The 20,523-nt window shown below is 48.5% G+C and overlaps 1 protein-coding gene and 1 long non-coding RNA gene across 4 annotated transcripts in view; one reads left to right on the top strand and one right to left on the bottom strand.

The window, feature by feature from the left end:
* Positions 1-20,523, top strand: part of LOC142603311 (uncharacterized) — a 144,527-nt gene that overhangs the window by 106,166 nt on the left and 17,838 nt on the right. The gene's annotated exons all lie outside the window — the stretch shown is intronic.
* Positions 9,835-19,518, bottom strand: LOC142603308 (uncharacterized). The gene is made up of 2 exons (XM_075763016.1): positions 19,352-19,518; positions 9,835-13,107 (listed from the first exon to the last, which is right to left on the bottom strand). The coding sequence occupies exons 1-2, from the start codon at positions 19,387-19,389 to the stop codon at positions 12,411-12,413; spliced, it is 735 nt and encodes a 244-aa protein (XP_075619131.1). The 5' UTR covers positions 19,390-19,518; the 3' UTR covers positions 9,835-12,410.

Here is a 20,523-nt window from a genome sequence, read left to right as displayed (position 1 = left end):
GGGCCTGGCGACAGATCAGAGCCACGCTAATCAGCCCGTCCAGCTCCGCAGCAAAGCTCCGCAGCATACTCAAAGAAAAGCCAAAAGCAATATGTTTATGAAATCAAAACATCACAAATATATTTTATTTACACTGCTGACATTGGAAGGAGAAACAGATGCTACTGTTTTGGGTGCCTGTCCCACCTAATTTCAGGAAAACACGGAGATCAGAGGGAGAGAAAAAACAGGAATCGAAATGTACAGCGTGTCACATCTCCAGTTTTAAATATTATAAAACATTTGTGTGCTGCTTCAGCAAACGGAGATGGGCTCGCCTTTGCCAACTGCCGGGCTGCGTCCCTCCGTGGATGGATGCCGTGGGTTAAATCGTCGGTAAACGCCAATCCTGCGGAACAGCCCCATCGACACTGCTGCAGCGGCTCCTTTGCACGCTCTCGGACAGCACAGCATCACCCGGAGAGCGGGAATCGTCCCAGCCCAGGCGCAGCAAGCCGGCGCTCCGTAAGCTGCCGAAGGGCTATCGCTGCGGTTTAGCAACGTCCAGCGAAGGAGCGTGCGTTGGAGCTGAGTGTCAACTAGGGCAGCCCAGACACAACCAGCAGGATTTAGATCGTGAAAACCCTTTCAGTAAACATTCTCCCCAGAGTGCTGATGGGGTTGGAGTTGTCTCGCAGGCGCATCCCTGCTGAGTGGCACCAGCACCCTCCCGCATCTGACCGGACTCGGCTCGTGTGCTCTCGCGTCCGCGCCTGTCTTTCCTTCCTGGTAAACTGCAGTGAGGATGCGAAATGTTTACCACGGACTTAAACATTTTATTATTTCATATACGCTATTTATTGTTTTTACATACATTCTACCACCACGTGAAATTTGGCAGGAGTGAGTACACAGTGTTCCCATCGTTGGGAATTATCCCAGGGCTTTGAGTTCAGTCTCAATTACATCTCATTCCTCTCAGCCAAACAGGCGGGCAAGGCAAATACATAATTTATTATAAAATTGTCCCACTTTCTATCTGGGATGAAAATATGTTTTCATTGCCATGCGGGATAGGGATAGGAGCCTGGATCGTGCTGAGCCGCCGGGTCTTGGGGTGGCCGAACTGCTTTCTCCTCTACCAGGCAGGACCGGCAAGCGCAGCTGAGCTGAGCCGCAGCTTCCCTGCCCCGCGTAGCACGGGCGCTGGCAGGGGTGCAGCTCGTTCGGGCAGAGCTATGCCTGGACCTGCCGCTCAACCTGCCCCTGCCTCCCAGAGCCAGCCTGGAAGACACGTCAGCAAGGGCTCTTTCGGCAGCATCGTTTATACGTCGCGGCGTGATTGCTGTCGACTGAAACGGGAGACTCGCGGGACCTCTTCCTGGGGCGTCCTGGGGCTGACCCCGGGGTGCGAAGGAAAGTAAAACTGGAGAAGTTATTGGGTGATGTTAAGGAAATTCTCCCGACAGTTTCTCTGTTTCGGGGCTTGCTTGGAGGTCCTTTAAGCTGAGGGAGCGTGGCTCGGCGTGTGGTGGGGCTGCGAGCGTCCTGCGGAGGCTGTGCTGGGGCAAGGGGTCCCCGCAGAGCTGCTTTGTGGCGTGTTCAGCTGGTCAGGCTTTTGGGCTAGTGATTCAGGTTGCCAACACCACTGTTACCAGACTGTATCTATAAATAAATACATGAAAGAAGAGAGGATTTTTCTTTTATGTAGATGAAATCGTCTGTGTTTCCTAGTGAAAAGGATTCTTAAGGACAGAGTTGGCTGAACCGTGTACATCATGGTTAATGTGGAGGGCGTTTACACCCATTCTCCAGCTCATGTCTTTGGGGAACAAGCGGACGTGCCCGCAGGGCTTACACCTGCTGAGGTGCTGGGGAGCACAAAGTCCCCTGTGAGAAAGCCACCATGGCTGGAGGTTGGCAGCGTCGCTCACTAAACCCCTAACAGGGACAGCAGTGCCTGCCCTCCCCCCGACCATCCACGCTGGCTCCCGCCTCAGCGGGTAGCTGCTTCCTCGCATGGCTGAGCCTGCACCAAGCGGGATCAAACGGTGCTAAACATGAAACAAATCCCAAAACACCAGGAAATTAAGTCATCCGTTGTATGAGGTACGAAGCTGTTACCTCCGTGCAGAGTGGTGGCCGGCGGGGACTGGTGCTAGCAGCAGTGAGCAGAGCTCAGCCCCGCTCTGCTCCGACGGGTTACGGTCCTTCCCCATCCCATGAGCCTGAATTCACTGCTCAACTCTGCGTACAGCCTCCTGGTGTCCCATCTGTAGCTGCAATCTGGTGTTCCCCTAATTATATCGTAAGATATATGCGCAGGACGCTGGGAGCGCTGGGTCATGCACCTGGAATCGAGCACTTTTTCTTGCAAATGTCAAGCTGTGGGGTGACTTCCAAGTCACGGTGTCATCTGATACCCTGGTAAGCTCCTGTTAAATTGAAAACCATATGTCACCGAGAGAGCTTTGCACGTGCTGTGCCCTGCCTGCGCGACCCTCATCGCGCACGGGTTTGCTCGCAGCAGCACCCCTTGCAAACGCGCAGCGCAGGTCTGCGGGGTGCAGGCGGGAGCCCCGTTCTGACCCCTGCACAGGCTCGCTGTTTGCACCCAGAGTAATCACTTGGCATCTTCGGGCGCGAGCACCTTGTCACGCTGTTACAACAAATGGGCAGCTCCTGGCAGGAGCCAGATCCTGAGCAAGAGGGTTGCAGAGCAGTGCAGGACTCTCGGGTACCAGCAGCCGCCTGCTCCTCCGGGTTGTCCTGTGTGGACTGTCCATAGAGTCGTTGGGAGAGGATTCACACAAACCTGGTGTACAAACCTGCTACAAACCACTTATGTCTGTCCCACTCGCTCTGAGTTGAGACCCGGGACGTGCACACCTACGCTTTGAGATGAGCTACCTGCTGCTGCTCCAGCACGGTTTCCTTGGGTAAACAAAGCTGGACAGGATTAATCTAGCACGCTGTACATGTGTCCACCAACTAATGAGCCACAACATCCCTGAGCCTGCTGTCACCTCTGGTGTCACACATCGGTCACAGGGCTGCCACAAGTCAGGCACATGAGCACAGCAATTAGAAAATGCAGGGAATGGTAGAAAATGGGCTGCTGTTGCATTTCTCCGGTTGCCTTCTTGCTACCCGTACCACAACCACAATTTAGAGAGAAACAAAAAACATGCTGCATTTATGAGCCCTGCAAAGGATGGATATGGAATGTCTCTTGCTTTTATAATACTCTCTCCAAGTATTAAATCATGGGAGTTGTATAAAATGCAGGTTTTAAGAAGCAAGTTTCTAACACTTTGCTTGAAAAAAACCCCCTTTCTTCTATAAAAGCTGTAGGTGACTCATTGTCCTTCCCCATTTCCCCTTGGGGTTATAGTGGCGGTGCTGTCGCGTCTGAACGAAACGCAATGAATCGCTGTGGTTTGTTGCTCGTTTGTTTTGGAGGGCTTTAGGAGACAGCTATAATACTTCTCCCCATTTACCCACGATCAGACAGGATTGCCAAACCTGGTGGCAACACAAGAGAGGAAGTGTTTTTCCCTGCATTTCAGTGTGTTTAACTTGTGAATCTGAAAGACTCTGCCGGTGGTTTCTGCTGCCCAGCCGAGCAGCACGGCTCGCAGAGCACCTCTCAGCTGCTTCCATGCGACGGTGCTGCCCCGGGCTGGGGGTGCTGCTCCGCCGAGCTCGCGCTGGAGCAGCTGCAGAGCGCTCACAGCATCCCTCCCGCCTGCACCCACCCCGCAGTGGGGTAACACTGCAACCCCGCACCATCATTCAGCTGTCGACAGCGAATCAAAGCCTACTGGTCTTACTGGTTTCTCCTGTAGTGGCTTATTGGTGGTGGACTGGATGCTCAAGGATTTTTTAAAATATGTTCTGAGCACAGATACGTCTCATTTTTTGAAAATCTACCCTCTGCACGGATCAGTTTTGTTCTTTATGACCAGGCAAACGTGGTACCCCAGCTACGTGAGCACAGGCTCAGCAGGGTGAGGGGATCAGCGCCTCTACAGCGTCTTAGAAATGGCACTGGGAGCCCCGCTCTGTAACAGGTCTGGCTTCTCGCGACAGCAAAAGGCTTCGTGATCTCCGAGGGCACAAGCATGTTCTGGTCACGGCCGGAACTGGTCACTGTGTGCAACCAAGAAAGATGTGCTATTTTTCAGCTTCTGCTTTCATTCTCAGCGAACTGGAAGTAACACTCACAAATACCAAAAGTCAGAATGCAAATGCAAGCAGCAGACAACAAACGGACATTTGGGCTAAAAGTTTAAAAAAAAGGAGTGGTCTTAGACCAAACTATCTATCTATCTATCTAGCCACATTATGTATTAATTTCCAGGAGTATCAGTGTTTATCTACCACAACCTAAGAGGGACAGATTTATTCTTCAGCATTGGCTGTATAGCCACGTAATTGCTTGCCCCAACTCAAAGAATCCTTGGGGCAAGGGGGTGGATAATCAGCCCCGGCGGGATTTATTTGGCACAGTCGCAGCGGGCAAGGGAGAGCTCCCCGAACGGCATCTGAATAAATGAGCATCGTGTGGCAGGTGAAAGGTGCCATCGTGGGACCAGGTCTGGAGCTGGCCGTGACTCGCTGCCTCCTCCCAGCATCGCCCTGTGCCGCAGCATCTGCCAGAGCAAACCAGGAGGATTTTCTTTTTGCCTGGCTTAAGCCGCTGCTTTCCCAGCAGAGGGCACGATGTACAAACGAGAATGGTGATCGCCCCCGCCAGAAGCGATTTCTGAAATGATGCGGCAGAAAGGAACAAGTGTGCAGAGCCAGAAACCCCAAAGGCAGGACGTGTCGGGGCACGGCATGCCCTTCGTGCGGCCGGGGCTGCTCAGCACCTTGCAAAGGCTCCGGCTGCCTCTCGAGCGAGCACCCCGCGCTGCTGACCGCTCCCAGCCCAGAGCCTCGGTGGCCAAACATCTTCTGCACTTTCGAAAGCACTCGGTTTCGTTATAATACACCCTCAAAACTATTTTTAATGTGATTTGGAGAAATTTCTGTGAATTGAAGAAAACGGAGCCAGCATCTGTTAGCAAGGAATGCAGTTGCTCCTCATTTTCCAGAATTTTGAGGCATTGATGTCAAAATAGCAACATTTTCCAAGACAATTCAATGTCTTCTAGCAACGTAATTTACTGCAGGGGACAAACCCCTCTCTTCAGTTCAATCTATTCCTGTGGGTTCTGTGAGGTCTAAATTAACCTTTGTTTGGGTTACCAATGCTTAAGAAAATAGATCTCTGAAAGATGACCCAGTTGTAGGAAAATACTCTCCTGTCTGACTGTCTCCTTCTCAGAAATTGCTCCCTGGATTATTATCAAACTTTCTTTGAAAGAGGCTTCCCAGCAAAGACATGAGAAAGGTTCAGTTCTTGCCTTAATAATTAACTGAGGCAAACATGCTGATAAGCCTCAGCTGTATATTTTCACTGTTCTGGTCATTCCCATGACCTGGAAATTTCCCTCTTTGTGCACCATCATGTATCTATTCCAAAATTCCTTTTATTTCAACTTTCTGCTCATATAATCCTACTGCAGTGATGTGGTTCCTAACCGACACACACTTAAAAGCATTGAAATGTAAACTGATTTTCTTCCAAGAGGCAAAGTTTACACACATCCTAGATCAGTGCAGTGACCAGTTGGGCTGAACGGAAAGAATCACTTGCTCCGAGCAAATCCTGTGACATGAGAAGGGAAAAATGACAAGCACAAGGTCTCCTTGGTGCTGCCACCCGAGAAAGAGGGCTGTGATGTACCACTCCCTTGGGAGCTGCATGCTAGAATTGCTTATCTGCTCATGGTTTCATGAACTCTGTTGTTTGTTAGTATTGTGAGACAAACTGACTGGGCCATGAAGCTTCAGGATGTTCAAAGAGAGCTAATAAAAGGCTCAACAAGGATTTCACACCCCTGCCCGCTGGGGCTTCTGTGTGGTTTACAGTTTATTTTATGCTGCTTGGCGTGTGTTGAAAAAGAGAACTCGCCCCAAAGATAGCCCCTGAGCTATCACACGGATTGCTCAGCAACACGAAGCTCTTGGCACAACCCAAGTTGGTTGTGGTTTTGTTTCACCCCTGCCCAGCTTTTAGGATATTCTCCCAATAAACAGCAGCGCGGCTGGTTTTCCCAGCCGGCCCATTATCTTGTAGCCCAGGATATTTTCCAGCTTTGGAGAGATTTATCTAAGGTTATCAACACCTAAACAACAGACAGACTGTGAATGTGCACTTGGCCTGCCCGCCCTGCTTTCTCCATCACCACCAGCTCGCGCTGGCCCCGTGGTGTTTGCTTTTGTTGACAGCTCCTTCCCAGTCCCACCACTGACTACACCTTGTTCGTAGTTTCTAGAAGATCTACTGTGGACTTTCTGCCGTTGACCATGGACCCCTGGGCCTCCCACCACTTGGAAAAGCCTTTAAAAGCACTGCCGGAACTGCACAGCAGGTCTGACTCTTTTTTTAAAGCTCTAGAAGGATTTTAGGTTGGCCCCCAAAATGTCGGTTTCTGTTGCATCTTCAAGTCTCAAAATACACCGTCCCCACTGAACGCGAACCAAAGGTCTGGTGCCCACAGGTACCCGTGCAGCAGTTGGAGGTAAAAGCATTTACAGGTGGTGGCTTCTGAGGGGGAGATCAGGGCAGAGGTGGCCCCTCGGTCTCCCCAGCCGGAGGATTCCCCTCTTGCTCACGGAGGAGCCGTGCGAGGCGCAGGACACATCTATTCCCTGCCTGCAGCTGCCCGCCTTCCGCTGCCCACCTCCGTTGGTTTGCAACCCCGCTGCAGAGAGATGGGTTCCTCTCCTTGCACCCCAGAAAAGGCTTCTGCGGTCAGGGAGAGGATGCACTGGACTTCCTCGGGTGCTCAGAGGAACAGCAGTGTCCGCAGTGCCTGTGAAGCCAGGGGAAGAAGTGCTGTAGTTTTTCAGTGCAGAAGATGACTCTAAGGTCTTGGCAGAGAAAGATGGGTCTGTGAACTTTTTGCAGAGAGTGACCTGACCTCACAGCCACAGCTATATGAACAATCAGATGTGCTGGTTCATGAACCAGCCCAAACTGCTTAGGGAGTCATATTTCAAGTGAAAAACAAAAGTAAAATAGCCCATGTCTCTTAGTAGAGCTGTAGAGAAATCCCCTTTCTTTTAATGCTTTTGAAACTTCATGTAGGGTTGCAAACAAAGGGAATAGAGGGTTGGTCATCGACCGCAAAACCCTTTGGGGATTCCAGCTATGCAAATCTCTCGGTGACCCAGTCTTCTGCCCCAGCTACAGGCCCGGAGAACAGAACTTCTTTGCAGAGCATGTCCTTCCCTTTCAGCCTGACTGCTGCCCAGAAAACCCGCCTGGTCTCAGGAGGGACGCTGGTGGCAGGTCGTGTGCGGGGGCAAACTCTCACGTCCATAAGGTTGCAGTAGCAGGGGGGGACAGCTAAAGGCTGCTCAGCCTCTTGGGGACTTATTTGCAACCTGCAGAAAGCAGCTCTTCAGCCCTGGGGAGGAGGAAGAGGATCTCCCCTCCACAGCACCCATGATCTGCATGCTGAAACCACGAGTAGACCCTGGATCTTCAAGCTCCTTGGTGGCTTTCTGCTGACAGGGGAAATGCTTTGTATTTATCAGTTTTATCATCCTGTGTAAGGTTTATTTCCTTTACATTTGAGAAGGTGATCAGAAGTGGGGGTGATGGGGACAGACTGCTGGTAGGCGTGCAACAGCAAAATGTCAATTTGCTTTCTGCTGCTTAGATTTAGGACAGGAGATACAAGCAGCATCTCTCTGTTATTTGGGTTTTCTCTGTGTCTCTCTTTGCCACCTAAGGAGTCAAATGTAGTCTAAATGTTCACTAATAAAAATCTTGCCAACTTTGGCTGAGATAAGATAATCATCTTATCTGTAGATCTCAGCTAAGTAATTCCAATACCTGACATTTTATTTTACGCCTGTCTTAGCTTTGGTGAGCGTATGATGTGACTTGGGAACCTCTGGTCCTCAAACCATGTCAGATGGGGGAAGTTTTAAGCTCCACTCCAGATCTGATCTGCAGCCACTGAAATCAGAGATAAATCAAGCCTCTGACTTCAATGCAGATGAGAAAGTCCTCACCAGCGTGTTCTTCACCTTCCCTGGGATTTTCTTGCAGTCCATCGAGGTGGAGAAGCAGCAATCAAAGCAACGGGAGCAGCGATGGTTATGGGGTCTGTGGTTACCTTCACAGAACGAGGACAGTCCCTAGGCTTTTGGGTTTGTCTCTAGTATATGCTTTTATTGTTGAAGACTATTTGGGGGATTCATTTGCCTTTCAGAGGTGTGTGTCGTTAGATGATGCTGAAAAAGATCTCAGCTGTGGGTTTACTTATTTCTATGTGTATATTCTTCCAGTTTTGAATAGGAAAGGTCACTAAAGAGTTCATTGGTTCCTAAGACATACAAGAGCCGGCAGCAGGACAACAGATGACCCAGCTCTAGACACGGCCAGGTTGTTTCCTGCCAGGCTCTACAGATAACTACTTTTATTAGTATTTTTTTGATAGATCTCCATCACTGACTTCCCAGAAAATAAGAACTGTTGTGAAGAAGCACCTAACACAATATTCTGGGATTCGTAGCAAGTTTAGACTGGCAGGAGTAAGCTGATAACCATCATCGATTCCTTTGCTTTTGATGGGGCTTGCTATAGTATTAACATCAGCTAACATGATTTTGGCTGCTAGCTTACTTAAGATTGGTAAAATGCTCATTCATACTATGGAGATGAATCACTTGGGAGGGAGAAGAAATTTCTCGAACTCTCGTTTTGCACAGCATGAGAGTCTCAGCTCTGTTTAGTCATCATTTCATGGAGTGCCTTGTATTAAATGATTCACTTTTTCCAGGGCATGTGGATTTTCGATGTTTCCGAATGTTAGAATAACAATTGCTTTGGTGCCCAAAAGCCAACAGAAACAAGTGGATGGTGTTATTTAAAGCTTGACCTCACAGCCTGCTGAAAGACGTGTCCTGGCATTGTAAGACAGTAAGACACACTCATTGTCTACATGCCTCCTGTCCCGAAAGCCTTGAGGTAAGACTGAGCAGGGAAATAGAAAAGGCACGGTACAGCATGGGCAGCATTTTTGGCCCTTCCTGTCCCATTTGACCCACCCGGGAGCCAGGACAGCTTGCAACGTGCTGCACTGCAGGGAGGCACTCCGTCTTACGCAGGGACCAATTTAAAAGCTACATCAAATTATTATCCATGAAAAACAGCATCTCTGCTGCTGAATCCACTCGTCCTTGCTTCTTGTGACCTCAGAGCCGAGCTTTGGACTCACCCATTCACATATTCTTGTCAATGTGAAGCTCAGCTAACGGTCTGGGCGTTTGGGAAAGTACCGCAGGGAGGCAGCACGGTTTCCCCTTGCCTGGTGTTCTCCTGCTCAGAAAGAAGCAGCGCTGCTCTACAGCTGCTACGGTAAAAGGGTTGCCAAAAGCTCTGTGTCCCCATGTCCCCCCGGGAAGAGAGCGAATCCCGCTGTTTTGTGCTATAGGCTACCTTCTTATTACGTGCTTGCTGTTTAAGCCAAGTCACGCTCAGTGTTTTTTTCATTGATTTCTTAAGAAAAGGATTGTCCTGAGGGCAGAGGCACTTGTCAGGAAAAGCAGGCAGAAAAAAATTGTGAGCCAAGGGGTGGATTCAAAGATTAAAAATCCTGTATGCCTTGTGTACCAAACACAGCCCCGGTCCGCTCGTGAACACCCATCTGCACAGGCTTCTGTAGGAGCAGCCCAAAGTGTAGCAGATCCTCAGGAAAAATACACATTTGTAATAAATAATGCCCACGCTTTAGCAAAACAAAATTTTATTAATTATAGCACTTCAAGTAGCATTTTGTCTTTCCTGAGCGCAGCACTTCAGGCTTCCAGGATAAGAACAGCGTGTCACAGTGCATCAAATTAAGGCATCCTGCTTGCAGAAGGAATCAGCTTTGTTAGACAACATCCTAATTTCAGGGATTGCATCAAAGTTGTTTTAAATGACTTGATTATGTTTCTGTTCTGCTCTTACTAGATACCCACCCCTTAGCAGTGTTTCCTTTCAGTCTTCTGAGCAACAATGTCAAGCACTCTTCACTCACTTCTGGCCCCACGCTGTCCGCAGCATCTCCGACGCTGCCGATACTCAGCAGGTAACTTCTGTGAATTCTGATAGCTGCAATATTCATAGCTTTTGAATTGTATTACTGCAGCCAAAGGGATTTGAATATTTTTAAAGATTTTAGCAGTTTTAAGAGCTCAGTATTTTCTTCTCTTAGAGCCAGCCAAGTACATCATCATTATTCTTGCTTGATTTTTGATGTAGAAGCAAAGATTCAGCCTTTTCTCAGAGAGTGTGGCAAGGGTCGTGAAGGAACACAAAGAGAAGGAGGAAAGGAAGCAGGAAGGGTCTCTAAAATGACTCTGGAGATACTAAGCAGGGTATAGTCATGTAAAAAAGATTTTAGTTAGTGTCCTTGTCAGAAAAAATGTACTTGAGTCATCTCAGAGATCCCAATGTAAGATGCATGCTCCTTGGGCCAGGATGTTTGCCTTTCCTTAAAACTGAGCTGACTTTATCTGACATGCCAAAAACCCTATTTTGTTTCTGGCAGTGATGCAGACAGTCTGGAGCAGAGAAGGACCTCCCGCTGCTGGCCACCTCCTGCCCCCGCAGCACCATGGGTGCACCCGGTTTCACTGCCCCTTTTTGGGGTGTTGCCTTTCAGTCAAGTTCATCTTTGTGAAGGAGGAAGAAAACACTTCTGAGGCCGACTAGAAAAAGTGTGATTGTGAAATTTGGAAACCGGCTGGTGAGCAGAGCGAAGAGGAGGAAACTCCACGCTTGCTGTTTGCCTTGCTTTTGTGAAGTCTGATCTTCAGTTGACAACTCCTGTGCCCCTGGTCACCTTGGGCTACAGGCCGCTCAGGAAAGTGGTCACAGCTCCAAGTTTCAGCTCTAATAGTCTAAGTGTCAAGTAGCTGCTACCAGTGGGGCACATCAGGCATTCACTGGTACCAGTCTGAGTGTGAGGACCTACTGCAGGCTGAAGGAGGGAAGGTTAGAGCTGAAATGTTTGGGCCTTGTGCCCCACGTCCTTCTTCTTCTGCAATGGGCAGAGGCTTATTGCTGTGTTCAAGCTGGCAAGGTGTACTGAAGGTCTGGAAGCATGATGGAGAGAGGCTGTACGTAGCGTTTTGGATATTAATACTTGGGTTTGGGCTTATTTCACTTTGCTTTCCACCTTTTACGATCTGCGGATTGCGGAACATATCACAGAAGTTCAATCTCCCAAAACCAGAGTCTTTAATTGAAGCTGGAGGCCATCTCCCATGCAAGAGTGCAAGAGTAACTGGAAGTAGCTACGTCTGCTTGTGCGTAGGGGAGCGTCTGAGGTATCTGGAGTACTTTATGTTTTGCTGATAACCTCCCAGTGCTGTGAGGAGACCCCAGGAATCGCCGCCTGGGTAACAGCTCTGTTATACACCCACCTGAGCCCCAGTGCGGCCAGAGGGACATCCATGGCCCTGATCTTCTGCACCACTGCCGAGGGAGCTGGAACAGCACTGCTAACTCCAGCGCATCCCTCCCTGCCTCCGAAACCACGGCCACTGAAATCACAGGTCCTCCTGGGTACAGCACATGGAGGTTTTCTCAAACCCTCTCTCCCCTTGTAGGGCTGCAGCAAACAACTGCCTTCTGGCTTTCCACCTCCTCTTTTTTTCTGAAGGGGGATGTGAGAGAAGCTATTTACTACTGTAAATAGCAGCCTCCCAGGAATCGCTCCAGGTGTGCACTGAGGTGTGGCAACTCAGCCCCACTCTGTCTGGGGGACTCTCATGGTGGGGCTGATGCAGGACAAGCCCAGCTTGGCTTGGTCAGCTTGGTGCTTGCCTTGTCTCTTGGTCCTACCTGCTGAGCCTGGTGGGTCACCTGAGTTAGAGATATTTTAGGACATAAATCATATCTTTAGTATACAGCTAGATAGCTCTTGGCTCAACAGATACCTGAGTAAGCGTCTAAGCACCCTTTTTATATAAATGATATTTGGGTTGCTTCAGTTTTTTCAACCGTTCATGAAATGAGGTTTGTTTCACCTGTACAGTGAATAAACTCTCGATTGAGAACAATCGAAACGGCGGCAGTGCTCTATGGCTGTCAGCGCGAGCTTGTTGTGCTTCAGTGCCAAGGGCCACCTCAACCCCAAGCTCCACACAATAACCGAGGCCAAACAGCATCGGGAAACAGGAAGGTGTAAACTCAGTGGTGTGCCAAAACAGGAGCCTTGGTCCTGGTTACTGAACAATTTTCAAACCAGTAGTTTGAAATTGTGTTGAAGTATCTTCTGCTTGGTGTCACAGCACCACCTCCCCGGCAATAGGCGCTACTTTGTTTTTAGCGTAGATCTGTTAGACATGCTAAAAAATATTTTGTAGTAGATGTATACGTTGACAATCCTTAAAAGAATCCCCAGGAAGTAACTGAGGGACCTGAGAAGGGCTGCAGCCATGCTGGAGAAGTGGAACAGCAAAACGCAAGGGCTGCAGGTGGGCGCAGAAGTGCTGCTGGCCTTCAGGAGGTCATCCATCTGGAGCAGGGCACACTCTGCAGTCACCAGGATCCAGATGATCCTGGATGTCAGTCTGGCGTTTTTCACCGTCCGTAAATGTCGAGACTCTGTGGGGAAGAAGGTTATCAAGTAAGCCTCGAAGGCAACGCAGCTTAGCAGCAAGCAGCTGATGTGCGTGTTTGCAGTGAGAAGGTTCTGCAGCAGAGCTGACGTGAACGCTGTAGATGAGATAGTAACATCAAAGGTCCATACGACCATCTCAGAAACAGCGCTAACGGAAACCAGGATGTCTGCCTTTGCCAGGCTCGAAATGAGAACCGCAGTGGACTTGGACGAAACCTTTGCAGACTGCAGGATGATTATCGTGTAGAAACTGCCCAGCAGGCCCAGAAGAGTGCTGATAGCATTTGAAGAAGACAGGACGAGGTATTGGATGTATTTAAGTACCAGGTATCTTCTGAGATCTTTCATGTGGTCTCTCTCCATAGAAATGCCAGTCAGGGAGGAATACCTAGAACGCATATAAAAAAGGGTGATTACACGTAAAATTAGTGGGACAGATTCCAGACAACTAGTTATGTACCTGCATTGGTACAGACGCAGGCTGGCATCCTCCACACTCCAGCACTATCGCGGCTTCGGTTGGGTACCCAGCTTCAGAGGCGTTCACTATGTGAAATTCTCAGACTGCATCAATTGTGCAGTAAATTGCATATAAACCCAGGCGACAGCATTTTATTGTAGTTAACGCAGGAGTCATTGCAGGGAACTGGAATGACTCTGGACTAATACGGGAAAAATTGAGGTCAGAATAGGGCTAATTTCATTATCGAGTTTTTTCTATTTGCCTTTGTGACTCAATTCAAGAATGAAGAGGCCATTCTCTAATGTTGCAGCAAGAAAAAGATTTCCAGTTGTGCTGTGTAGAAGAATAAATGAGATATTTATTATTCATTCTGGGAAACAAAGTAATAATCTAAAGGGAACGCTATCCAAGAAATGTCCCAGTTGATTCAGTAATTGAGAATTACCATACAAGTATCCGTTTGGTTTCCTTTTCTGGTCATTAGCTCAACTCTTCATACGCATTCCTACGGCAGCTATAGCTTCTGAATAAAACTGAGCGCCCGGGCGCAGTGTGGGAAATGGCAATGACTTACAGACGCTGGGCTGCAGGGGAAAAGGTGGGCTCGGCAGCGCTCGCTGCTGCAGCTTCACAAGCACGACTGCTGGCTGCAGAAGCCCATGGGGTTTTTGAGTTTTGCTGAGAAGGGATGTGGTCTCTGGTTCGATGTGCAGTTGGTGATAGCATCCCCGTGCGTGCTGGAGCTCCCTGTTCGTGTGAGCTTTCGGCTCTGAGCACAGGAGTGGAGCTTCCCGGGGCCACCCCGACTGCTGCATGGCTGCAAGCTGGTCCAGCTGGTGCCCGGCCCCAGCTACGGCACCACTTAAAGCGTTTCTCTAACGTTCTGATTTTATAGCTACATTTCTCTGGGAGTAAACTAAAAGCCAAGACCCATTTTAAGCGCTATTGCTAAAGTGTATTGTTTAAGTTTTTGTTTTCTTAAGTACCATTAACAAAGCCTAAGACCAACCTGCTGTCCCACCGATGGGTGTCTCTTTGCAACCGCTGGCGTTGCACTCCTTGGGCTTAGCAGAGCTGTAATTAGATACAACTCTAATTTCCCCCTGAGACAGCTGTACTGTTGTGTTTCCAGTTTGTTTATTAGTTGAATCTCCTAATGCATCCAGTTGGAGGTTTGTGAATCAATTGTGAGATCCGACCCGGAATTTGAGGGAAGGTTTATAGACCTGTGGGAAGGTACACGAATGAGCCTTGGGATGAAGGCATTTGGAGGAGGACCACATCCTTTGCTCCTGGGGCTTCTGGATGCCAGGAGTCCTTTCGTATTTACCCACCTCTGGTTGCCTGCAGTCTTCTGCAGCGATGGTGTGCTTTGGGGTTGAGTTTCTCTCTTGACAGGCCTGGTACAAGCCTGAATTCACCAGGGTGCGTGAGCAAGAGGAAAAACTGCTCCCCTCCAACTGTTAGCTAATGCTGCCAACACGACCAGCCATCAGTAACTGCGACTGCTGCATTTAGGCAACATTCGGAACAATGAAATTTATGAAAACAGCCAGTTCCCGTAGGCTGCCAGTGGGATTCCTTCTTTGTCCGACTGTTATCTCCTGTAAAAGGTTGTGAAGAGTCCCCTTGCCTTAAATTCAGTGGAAAGAGGTACCTGGATGATACACTTCTGCTTGGGGGGGGTCCTCCACATCTCAGTGGGTGACTTCAGGGGAAGTATTTTGCATCAGTGAGATTAAGTTTGCTTAGAAACTCTTCACAGTCATTTTGTATCAACATGCCGAAGTAATCTAATAAATCAGGGCTGCATCCTAAGGCTGTACTCATTTCCTATGCATACCAAGTACCCATCACCTTCAACTACAGCTGTGCATGACATAGAGAATTGGCTGGAGATGACTAACAGCTCAGGATCTGACCTTGTATTTACACATTCATATCTTAAGCGGGAATGAAGTTTGTTCAGTGCCCAGGTGTTTTTAGCTATTTGCATAACTTGTGTAACATTACATCGAAAGGGCGTAAGTGTGAACTGTCCCTGTGGGGGATAAGTTTACAAAGACCAGGAAAAGACTAATTTGGTTAAATCATTAGTTTCCTATGATCTCAAAAGCAAGAAAGAGGTTTACAAAAAATGGGGAGAGGATTATATGGTGAAGATTAATATAAAAAGATAGCATAAACATATAAGAATGATGTCAGAAAGACCAAGACATAAGATCAGGTGCAGTGAAGAAGTGATGCACGGGTAAGGAGGAAACACTCCACAAATCCATTGTCAGACAAACTTTCCTGACTAGATTAAAGGAAGAACGAGATGAACGTTGCTTAGTTAAACTCTGTGTTTTCAAATTCCTGAGCTTCAAGGAGTTTATCCAAGAGCACTTGGAAACTGGCTGATGCAATTTCAGAGATATTAATCGTTATTAATGAGAGGTCTTAAAACGCAAATAGAAATTCCACAAAACTTGAAATAGCAAAGATGGGGCCTGTCTTTAAAGGGGAGGAGTAGGGCAAGAGGAGCCAGAAAATTTTAAGCTTCAGTTCCCAGAATACTACTACAATAATCAAACAAATTGCTATCTAGTTGATAGAGAGGAGATAAGGAATAACAATGTGGATTTCTCACAGATAAAGCAAATTTATTGAGCCCAGCTTCCTGCTGTAGTAGGATAATAGACCTCATGGGTGAGGAGAAAACTAGCAAGTGTCACGTATCTTGAATTTTATTAAGACTGTCAATATTGTTTCATAAGGCATTCTTATAAAGGAGCAAGCTAAGGAAATGTGGGCTAGACAAAACTGATTAAGTCATGCATAGCTGGATGGGAAACTAAGAAAAGGCTAAATATCAGAAATTAGGGGCATGGTGTATCAGGCAGGGTTCTGCAGAGGTCTGACATTTTGTGCATTTTCATTAACTACAATAAGGAATCGAGTTTGTGCTTAGTAAGTTTGCGTATTAAGTCAGCTATCACAAATCTGCAAGTGCAATTTCAGCCCCGTACAAGAGCCGGTCCCTGTGTAGCTGTGAGAGGAGGAATGAACGTGTGGGCAGGAGGAGGGAGCAAGTAAGGGGAGGAGCACGGCAGCCGTAGGCAGCAATGCCGGCGCAGGTGGGTATCGATACCCATCGATGGCAACACCCGCAGCGGGAGTCAGAGACAGCTGTGTCGGGAAGGGCAGGCGTCATCCTGCGATGCGTAAACAGGAGAAATGTCTGTGACCACATGGGATGAGTCTTTGGGTTCGCTCAGCAGAAGTTAGGTCTTGACTGAAGTATGCGACCAGTTTTGAGGCTGGCAGTTCAAGGAAGGTGTCAATTGCTGAAGATGTTTGAAGGAGACTGAGGGGATCAGAGGTTTAGCTAAAGGTAACGACGCCATTTCTTTCATAGATGAGCGTTTATCTCCTTATGTAAATTCTCAGTATTCCTTGGAGCTTGTACTGCAGAGCTTTTCCAGAACAGTTACTCAACAGGTCTGGGTGGTTGCTTTAGTCCTTGCCTGTTTTTCTTTTGATGAGATGGTGGGAAAATTATAATTCTGAGTGATTCCTATGAAAGGTATTAAGCCAACTTTTTTAAGAGTGGGATTCCCGCTCCTTGTTGATACTTGATTTGTACCAGGTTGACTCATCCGAGATTCACATGCACCTTTTCTCTTTTTCTTTATGTATCTGAGCCAACTTGTTAGTGGAATCCTTTAGGGAAGAGGTAGGAAAAATTTCATCCTGTTCAGCTGAACTGTAATACAGTTCATCTTACCCTAGTTTTCCACAGTGATTAACTAGAAAAATGATTCTGCATTTTCTGTCAAAAGAAAAATCTTTCTGATATCAGTGGTATCTGCTTTTTCCTTAAAGTCAAGGGGCTTTGCCACTAGTCCTAGTGCAGCCCCCTTCGTGTGTACTAACTTACCAAGATGTGGCTTTGCTGCACTGCTGAGGATGCAGGAGGTGGTGAAGAGGAGGGTTAACCTCTGAGCAGCGATATCCGAGTGTTGGTTTGACTATTTGTTTCGATACAGAGCATCGATGAAATTAAGATCTGTTGGAAGAAAACAATCTGAATCCACAGTGTGAAAGCTTGCACAACTTGCTAGCTAGAAGTGGAGGAGAACCAGGCTGTGATAATGTACAATTTATCTTGTTACTCGAGCTGGTCGCATTCATATACTTCCTCCATCCTTTTTTTTCACTTAAGAAGTTTGAAAGGAAGAAGACATCGATGGCTGGATTTACAGCAGAACTTTATCTTGTCCATGTGGAGCATATTAACTCTGAGCTTCTGGGCGTTGGGTCCCGTCTCACACCCCAGGACTTGGTGATGAGCCCATAGGCTCTCCTAATGACCAGCATTACAAGAGGATGTCGAGCAGCCGGTACAGCCGGAGGAGCTGCCTGGAAGCTGCCAGTCCAGACACTAAGGAGCTCAGCATGTTCTTCACGTCTTCTCTTCTGAAAACTTTGGCATTTTACATAATGCTGCCAGCATTTTACATAACACTGCAATGTACTTTGGAAAGGAACTGGAGTTTCTGGATGGAAGATGCCTTCCCACTTTCTGTTAGAGTTGTGTCGGTGGTGCCCTTCCTTCCAAGCCACGGCTGCCCCAGGAGGCAGGATCATTGCTGCGGCTCCCTCCTGCCTCCCTCCACCCCTTTCACACTGTGATTTAGTGGTTAAAACTCTCATCCAGAATGTAGCAGAACGAGGTTTGATTTCCTGCTTCGCCGCAGGGGATTTAGATGTTTATCTCTCACGGGTGTCCCCACCAACAGGCTACAGGTTGTCCTGAGGTGGGGACGCTTTTCGTACCGCCTAAGGAATCTAGGCACAGTGTAGGAAAACAGTTGACACCCTGGGCCAAGGGGCAAGGATCAGGAAAAGGCTCATGGATCACAACACAGACAGTTGGCGGATGTTTGCTAGGGAAGAGGCATCCCGGTTTCCAATACTTGCTCCAGATGCTGCTCGGATACATCTGCTCTAGTAAATGAAACAGAACTGGGAGATGTTTCCAGGTGCTGGAGCTCAGTTCTTCACAGTCTTGAGAGAGCCCCAGAGGGCCCCAGCACATTTTGGCGCCTGGCGATGCACACCCTCCCGAACGCTGTGCGGGCACAGCACGGGCTTTAGCAGGCGGCAGGGAGTGCTGCCCGCAGGCAGCATGGCTGCCCTGCCCGCGCTGCGAGGGTGGTTCGAGGGTACGGTCCTCGTTGCTCTAGCTGAGCTCGGTGTCTGAGGTCGGTCACTAGTGAGACGTAGCCTTTACATATGTAAGATTAAAGAGTCATTGGATAAAGAACAGATGTATGAAGAGAGTGCAGAGAAAGGTCTGAAGCCACAGGCTCCTCCTTTGGAGAAGGCGGCTGCCGGCACAGCTCTCCTGAGCTCCCGCTGCCAGCATCCTCCTCCCCAGCCACCCCAGCAGCTTCCCTCCAGCTGGGAAAGCCTCCAGCCCACGAAGGACTCCGAGGAATGGAGAATAGGTGTTCTCCATCAGCAGACCCTTCCCTTTGCCTGCGCTGGGGTAGGGACAGGCAGGCGGGGCGGGGGGCAGCTGCCCTCCCTCCACCCAGCCAGGGCAGGCAGGATCACGCCTGGGATGGTGCCGGATGGGAACAGGAATGGGGAGATCTTTCCAGAACAGCTGCTCCCATCCTGCCAGAATGGCCAGAATGGGTGAAGAAGGCAACCTGAGCCAATTCATCTATTTATTTATAGCTTTCAAAGCAGCCTTTTGTGGTATTTGTTAGAAGTCAGGCGCAGGAGGATCACTGAGCGTGGACAGTGACGCTTAGACAGTTTTTATTTAGTCCTTATTCAGATGAAACCTCAGTTCAAGTTCATGGGAGTTTTCCTGAACTAACATTTTGCATTTTCAACAGTACTATTTTTTATCTCCACAGAAATTGCTCCCCTGAGACACTTACAAGTTCCAGTTAATAACTTCTCATTTGTCATTGGTACGCTGTTGTAGTTTGAGACGTACACAAAAATATCTCCTACTCTCAAACAGATACTGCCTCAAAATTCATCCTGGAATTGTGTCCAAAAATATACAGAAGAGGAGAATGAATCTGAAACCCAGATTACCACTGAATATCCTGACTGCACTGAAGTGGTATTAGCTTTTACTTAGTTTAAAAGCAAAAATACTTACATTTGCTGGAAAAAGCAGCCAGGAATAGTTTTCTGCATCACTGTACCCTGCGTATGGTCTGCAGCAGAGCTAACGTGTGCCGTTTCCCTTGGATTGCTTCCTGGTTTTTATATATAGCGTCCCGTATTCAGTACCACGTCAGAGCACGAGGCTACGCCGACAGAATTTGTTTTGCTAGGCAACATCCCTAGAGCTGGTTTCACAAGAATTACTCACTTGAATCATGGTAGCTATTAACTTTCAGCTGTCTGGAAAAATTGATGCCCTGTGTGGAAGAGGAGTCCCAGACACTTCCTCAAGTACATGCTCGGAGATGGAGCAGATTACAGGGTGTAATCCTGAACTCGTCGCGGTGTCGCATGAGCTAACACAGATTATCCATGAGTAAAAAATGTATTTTATTCTGAGCAAAGAAAGGATGTCCCCTGGCATGAAAAGCAGCACTACATCTAGCTGGACTGGGCTATCCCAAGGAGTGTTTGTGTAGGTGTTGCCTGGGACACCCAGGTTCGATGCTGATTACGTTTGCACTAGCATTGTTCTCCAGGCATGACGTTGGTTAAGCCAAGTTCATCCGTGTTTCGGGGCAGGGGAGTCTCTTCACCAGGTCTCGGTGCAGTGGGAGAGCGGAGAAGCATCCCACAGGTATGATGGAGAACAGCAAACCGATGTGTTCACAGCCACATGACCACGTACCACAGCTCCCAGCCTTATCGCGGGTGCCGACCTCACGCCTAGAGTCAGGACGGGAAAGCGAGGAATTAAAGGCAGCGACGCTGCGTTGGTTTCTGATCAACGGCGAGGGTTTGCTGCCAGTCCGACACCAGCTCTGCCGGCAGCACGCCGCTTCCCTCACCGCTTCTCTGAGCGCCAGAAAGCTGTAGCCAGATAAAGCGGCTGAAAATCCAGGTGCTGCGGAGCGCTGCCGTTCCAGCCGCAACCTGAGGATCGTGCGGGGAAGGCTGCACGCTCCGTGCTCTCCTGCCCGCTCCGAGGGCAATGGCAGCCCTGGGTTTGCACTGGCGTGCTGGTGAGAGGACGTCTGCCAAAGCCAGAGAAAGTCCCTGAAAAAAGGGATTTGACTGGTTGGTGATTAATATAATTTGGGCTTTGATTAATGTGTATAAAGATTTATTTTTGTATTTTATTTTAATAAGAATGAGGTAGCTTTT

This window comes from Balearica regulorum, chromosome 11 (assembly GCF_011004875.1).
Source record: "Balearica regulorum gibbericeps isolate bBalReg1 chromosome 11, bBalReg1.pri, whole genome shotgun sequence".
Lineage (NCBI taxonomy): Eukaryota > Metazoa > Chordata > Aves > Gruiformes > Gruidae > Balearica > Balearica regulorum.
Note: the sequence above shows the minus strand (reverse complement) of the source record. Positions and strands in the feature narration are given on the sequence as shown.

Bases quoted from the DNA above. Each gene is read 5' to 3' on its own strand.
- LOC142603308 (XM_075763016.1), bottom strand. From the start codon at position 19,389: ATGCAGAAAACTATTCCTGGCTGCTTTTTCCAGCAAAT. The intron at 13,108-19,351 runs GTAAGTATTTTT...TATGCGTTCTAG, and splicing joins GGCTGCTTTTTCCAGCAAAT to GTATTCCTCCCTGACTGGCA.